A 6,427-nucleotide genomic window follows, 5' to 3' on the forward strand; every position below is an offset into this window, starting at 1 on the left:
ACTTCCAAACAAGGATCCCCTCAAGAGGTGAGTGGGAGGAGTATTCAATTCTGATCTCTTACTCTGACTCAGCAGCCATCTACACCGATGGCTCCAACCTAGTACTGAAGGTAGGAAGTGGGATATATTCGCAAGAACTCTCACTCACCCTCAGTTTCAGTCTGCCAGATTACTGTAGCGTGTTTCAGGCCGAACTAACAGCAATTNTTTCAGTCTGCCAGATTACTGTAGCGTGTTTCAGGCCGAACTAACAGCAATTTACGAAGCTGCTAGATGGCTGATCGATTCTCCTACTAATCTACGTGCAGTAACTATCTTTTCTGATAGCCAGGCAGCTATCAAAGCACTTAATTGTGACAAATCTACAACGAAGATTGTCATGGAATGTAGACGTACTCTAAATGAGCTGGCAAGGAGTCACTTTACTCAAGTTGTATGGGTACTAGGTCATAGGGACATGCCGGGCAACTGTGTTGCGGACGAGCTGGCTGGGAAAGGAACCCTACTGCCTGCGATCAGTACCGCTCGTGATGCGGGTATTCCGCTATCATCCTGTAAACTTTGGCTGCAGAGTAACTTTATCGAACGGGCAAATGTAAGATGGTCCGCGGAGCCCACGTGCAGGATAGCGAGACACATTTGGCCTAGGTCTCTTCCGTTTGGAGCGGCCAATGCTCCGCCATGCTATTGGAATTCTCACCGGGCACTGCCTTATGGGAACCCACGCTGCCAGGATGGGTTTGCAGCCAAACGATTACTGTCGTAGCTGCCGCGAAGAGGAGGAAATCGAGAGCGTGGAGTATTACCTGTGCCACTGTTCCGCTTTGGCAAGAGCCCGTCGACGCTCACTCCTTCGCTATTTTTCGAGTGTCTGGCTGAACTGGATTCGGCCAGTATCTACGATTTTGTGCGCTTCATCAGAGCTACAAATTGGTTCAATTTCTGAGGTAGGAGGAGGGACGCTACGAGTCTCAAATATGGTATCGCAATGGGCCCATGGAGGCCTTTTCCTGTACGGATGAGGGCAGCCTGGATAACCTAACCTAACCTAACCTAAAATGGGTACCGTAGCTTGTGCGATCGTCTTAATAGAAGAAAATTATCAAAGGAATAACTTAAAAATGCAAAGGAAAACTCTAAGAGATGCGAGGGAATTTTCAATGCTGGTGGATTTAATTAAAAATGACGAAGAGTTTAACAAGCCACATTCTTCTAAACAATTTTCGATTGAACTGCAACTAGCGATTGTGCTTTTCCGTTTAGGCTCGTCAGGGGAAAGTGCAGCATTTAGAAAAATTGGGACCTTATTCGGAATAGGGGATGGAGGAACTATATCGAAAATTACCAAGAGAATTTTCAAAACGTTTTTGAATTTACAAACGCAATATATTTGTTGGCCTGATAAGAGTGAGCGTTTACAAATTGTCTCAGCTACCTTTGATGAGCTACCGTATTGCATTGGATATATTGACGGTACGGAAATTAAGCTAGCAGAATCGCCAATTGAAGATCATACGTCATATTTTTCGCGCAATCATATATATTCCCTAAAAGCACAAGTTGTTTGCGATTACACTTTAAAGATTAGACATGTTGTAGTTGGGCATCCTGGTAGCTGGCACGATGCTCGAATATATCGAAACTCCTCGCTTTTCAAAAGAAAGGAACGATACTTTTCGTCACAACAATGGATAGCAGGAGATTCAGCGTATCCAATATCTGAAACTTTAATTACCCCATATAGAAGCAATGCTAGGCAGCTCGACAGAAACCATCGCATTGCTTTTAACTTGCGTCACAGCAAGTATCGCGTAAGAGTTGAGCATTGTTTTGGTGTCCTTAAAGAAAGATTTGGTAGCCTTAAACAGTTAAGATTGCGCCTAGCCAACAAAAACAATCATAAACTATGCTGCGATTGGTTTCTTGTCTGCTGCGTTCTGCATAATATTTTAATTAATGATAAGGAAAGCTACTTGATATCCACTTTTGATCAAAATTCAGCAGAATTTTGTGAAAATGTGGCTGACGCTTCAACAAACATTGGTGGAGAAATGAAAAGAGAAGCCATATATTCACTTATGTGTAATTAAAAAGTACATTTATCCAAACAAAAATCTCGAAATTCATTTTGTACATTTATGTATGTATATAAAAAAGAAAAAAAACCGAATGAAAAAACTGAGGATCAATACACATAAAAGACATAAATGCTTGTTGGTGCTATGTAAATATATCTGTGTTCGTATGAAAAAGTAGCTTATGTCGGGAAGCTGGCTATAGTATAATGCGGTATTCTCTTTATTCTTTAAAAAACAAGGAATTTTTCGACGAGAATTAATAAGAGTATTGACTTGCTAGCATTGGAACTATTTCTTGCACGTTTATTTGCCAAAAGCTCTTCAACGGCTCGGCGCCAGTGAGTCATTCGCAATCATATGCTACGAATGCTGTCTTATACTATAGCCAGCCTTTCGATATAAACTACTATTCCATACGAACAGATATGTACATTCATGTGCTTATATACATGTATATGTATACTTATGTACATTAGTCCAAAAACATTTATTGTGTACTCGCATGTTTATACTTCATTTCAATTTCAAACATTTTTATGCGCTCATCCNATTAGTCCAAAAACATTTATTGTGTACTCGCATGTTTATACTTCATTTCAATTTCAAACATTTTTATGCGCTCATCCTTTTCTAATTCAAGTTTTTTCATTTTTAACTCCTCTTCGATTTGGTGAGCCTTCAAATCCATCTCGCGGTTTTTAAATTCTATTTCTGCTTTCAACTGATCTTCTTTTAGTTTTGTTTCTCTCTCGTGAATTTCTATTTCCTTGTCTTGCCTTTCTTTTTCCCACTCTATCTTCATTTTGAACATTGCAGTTCGCTCTGCTTGAAAAGCAGCCAAATGAGCAGCAGGGGTCTTTGGGGAATTTTTTTTTAATTTTTCGGCGAAGTCTCTTGCCTTCTTTGGAATCACCGCTTGCGAGCTTTGGCCACATGAAGTTCCCGCGACTGGCTCAGCTGCAACACATATTTCAGCTTCCTCACCTGTTTCTTGAATACACTCGTATATAATACAATCTGAATCTATGCTTTCAGATACTTCCACATCAGCTTCGTTTATTTCACCTGAATCGATAACTTCATACGCATTCTGCGTACATTTTGCGCCAAAAATTTGATGAAGCTTATGATAGTGTGGGCAAATTTGTAATACTTTCCCTGAAATGTAGATTTTTTTAATGTACATAAATATGAATCTGTTAAAAATATTTTACCTTCAACACTATTAGCCCCAGCGTCGATTTCCAGGAGTCCAGCACCGGTTGAGCTGCGCCAATCCGAAGCGTCCTTGTAAGTCGACTTCAAATGTCGAACCTTCCATCGAATTAGCTCCCATGTAGCGTTGATACCAGTCTTTTCGATGAGTTTTTTATAAAAAATTTGTGCTGTAGGTTTCTAGAAAATGGGAAGTGGTAATTATTGATTCTATTTAAGTAGTGGCACCTGCGACTGGCACTCCACACAAGCCAATTCCGTAATGATCTGACCACTGCAAATCCCGCAAATATTTTGCTTACCTCAATTTCTTGGGAATCCATCAAATAGTTCAGTATGGTGTTAACTTCTTCCAAAGTCCATTTTTTGTTGGGTTTTTCTCTTTTTATTTTCTTTTTAATAATTTTAGTTTCCATTTTACTTTACGTTTCCTTTTTTGTGCATCAGCTTTGGTTTTGTTTATGAATTTAATCAGCTGATAGAAATGTCAACCAGAGTTGCAATGCATAGCATTTTTATGCTATGGATTTTCGGTATTGCAAATTTGTCAAGCAATGACAAATGCAAATGCGTGTATTTTGTTTGTGTATTGCAAATAATTTGCAATACAAATTTGCAATGCAATGATGCTAGGCCATTTGCACCGGATCGCGAATAGCCCTATAGTAAGGTAGAACCGCTGAGAGTCTCTTTTAAAATTCTTGACGTTTCCAAACAATTTAATTTTTAAATTTACTCACAAACTCACACACACATTTTCATTTTCAATCTCAAGCAACAACAATTTCGAACAATTTCAATTTTTTATTTTCACTTTTATATGATTTTAAAATGTTGGCAAACTTCAAAAAAAAATCATGGCCGACAAATTGAGAGAACGGTTCTACCTTGCTATGTTTTTATCATGGGTAGGTAGGACAAAGTTTTTATTTGTTTTTATAGGCTTCGTGGATTTAATATTTGCAAGTGTAAGTAAAACTAAATTTTCTCCACTTCATCCCCAACTTTTCGCTAAAAATCCTTAGCTTCATCGAGGGCAAAACCTTTATAAACAACCAACAACAAATCACTTATAAACAATTAGCAAACATGGTAAACATATGTAAATCATTTAAAATGTAGCAAAAATAGTATTTGAACTAATATTGTTTTTGTTATACTATATATGAAATGATTTACTTATGTTTACCATGTTTGCTAATTGTTTATATGTTATTCGTTGTTGGTTTTTAATAAACGTTTTTGNCTAATATTGTTTTTGTTATACTATATATGAAATGATTTACTTATGTTTACTATGTTTGCTAATTGTTTATATGTTATTCGTTGTTGGTTTTTAATAAACGTTTTTTCCCTTGATTTAGCGAAAGTTGGGGATAAAGTTAGTTAGTTAAATTTAGCGAAAAGTTGGGTATGAAGTGGACAAAATTTAGTTTTACTAGCACTTGCAAATATTAGATCCACGGAGCCTATATAAACAAACATGATTTAAGCGACCAAGATCAGCACAGTATGGCAAAATTTTTATTCACCAGCCGACATATCACGCAAGGACAATACATCAGCATGGAACGAGAAGCAATGTTGTGTTACTCGAGCACAATATCCACCTGATACATATTGCTACTTGGGCATCATCAATTTTTCTTTCCAAATACTGTAGCCTTTGCTCATTTAATCCTGGACCTTGGACGTTGGGGACACCCATACTTGACTTAACAAGTGACTTAATTTTAGACCATATTGTCTCTACTGGGTTCAGCATGGGCGAATATGGTCCCAAATTAAGCACACTTGCCTGCCCATTCGAATGCCAGATTTAATCCTGGAATGACAAGGCGCATTATCACATAATAATAACTAAGTCACTCCAGTTGTTTCCAGAATCACGCCACTACTGTAAAATGTTACCAATCCAGCGATTACATGAATCAGTATTAAAAGAACATCGTTTTCGATCCAGGCTTACAACTGATGAACCCGACATAGCCCCAATCAGATGGATGTTTGCGCCACGAGTAGCTGGCAACAGTGTTGCCAGAACTTTTTAGGGCGACCGGCTAGATTTTTTCGTCCAAAACGGCTAAAATGTTTCAACCAGAATTAAATTTTTTTTTAAATACATAAACTACAATTAGAAAGACTAGTAAATCCATTGAATTTTTTTCGGTTAATAAAGATTATTTATACGTAGCTAAGCATTATTATTGTTTAACAAAGGAAGCTTTCGTTATACGTAGCTAAGCTTTACATCAGAAGTCATGTTTGTATTACTTAAATATAAAAACAGAGATAAATTACAAACTTATGCCGTTTTCTTTTCTATTAAACAATTTTGCCTTCTTATAAATATTGGATCATTTTCAGTAGGTTGCTTTTTGTCCCGCAAAATGGCTATATTAGCTGAGAGTATGGCACTTTTGCTTAGTCGGAGGGCAATATTTTGAGAAATGAACACGTAAAGCTGTGAAAGCAGAAGGTAGTTTAATTTATTGACATTCGTTGTTGTTGCCGACCACTTCACTTTTAACAAGTTTATGACATTTAACTAAAATCATGCCACCAGATTCACTAGCAGAAAAATTTTTGTTTCTTAAAAAAGTAGAAAAAAAAAGTAAGTGCGCCTGGGCCACACGGTAGAAGTGAAACTTACGTTCCTATCTATCTATACATACACACATCTGCTTTTGCTTAAGGTTATATTTTTTCGCTTTTTTTCTAGCAATTTAGATCCCTTCCTCTACCACTGTTCGTTTTAATAACATTCATGCTATTCTGTTTTTACATTATCTTCATTTTTATCATTATACTCTATCGATAACAAAATCGATTATAACGTCCATCAAAATACCGATACCAAAATCGATGACAAATTCGATAAAAATTTCAATAGCGACATCGATAATACCATTGGTAGCTAAATCGATTAGAAAATCTGTAAAAATATCGATAACAAAATCGATAAATATCGATAACAAAATCGATAAATATCGATAACAAATTCGATAAATATCAATAAAAAATCGATAAATATCGATAACAAAATCGATAACAAACCCAAAACCAAAAATAGTTCCCAGATTGAGTCTCTGTGTATCTCTCTACATCCTTTCCTCTTTAATTACCTCTATTTT

General features: G+C 36.8%; 1 protein-coding gene across 1 annotated transcript; it reads right to left on the reverse strand.

Annotated features, from left to right (window-relative positions):
- Positions 1-2,643: 2,643 nt before the first annotated feature.
- Positions 2,644-3,709, reverse strand: LOC108381846 (uncharacterized). The gene is made up of 3 exons (XM_017638243.1): positions 3,596-3,709; positions 3,293-3,473; positions 2,644-3,236 (listed from the first exon to the last, which is right to left on the reverse strand). The coding sequence occupies exons 1-3, from the start codon at positions 3,707-3,709 to the stop codon at positions 2,644-2,646; spliced, it is 888 nt and encodes a 295-aa protein (XP_017493732.1).
- Between the last annotated feature and the right edge of the window lie 2,718 nt (positions 3,710-6,427).

The sequence above is a fragment of the Rhagoletis zephyria genome, unplaced genomic scaffold, assembly GCF_001687245.7.
Source record: "Rhagoletis zephyria isolate East Lansing unplaced genomic scaffold, Rhagoletis_zephyria_1.1 Rzeph_scaffold_24054, whole genome shotgun sequence".
NCBI lineage: Eukaryota > Metazoa > Arthropoda > Insecta > Diptera > Tephritidae > Rhagoletis > Rhagoletis zephyria.

What these genes read in the sequence shown, in the direction of transcription:
- LOC108381846 (XM_017638243.1), bottom strand. Translation starts at nt 3,709, where the DNA reads ATGGAAACTAAAATTATTAAAAAGAAAATAAAAAGAGAAAAACCCAAC. An exon ending in TGGATTCCCAAGAAATTGAG is followed by an intron (nt 3,474 to 3,595) that starts GTAAGCAAAATA and finishes CCCATTTTCTAG; the next exon opens with AAACCTACAGCACAAATTTT. An exon ending in TGGGGCTAATAGTGTTGAAG is followed by an intron (nt 3,237 to 3,292) that starts GTAAAATATTTT and finishes TCTACATTTCAG; the next exon opens with GGAAAGTATTACAAATTTGC.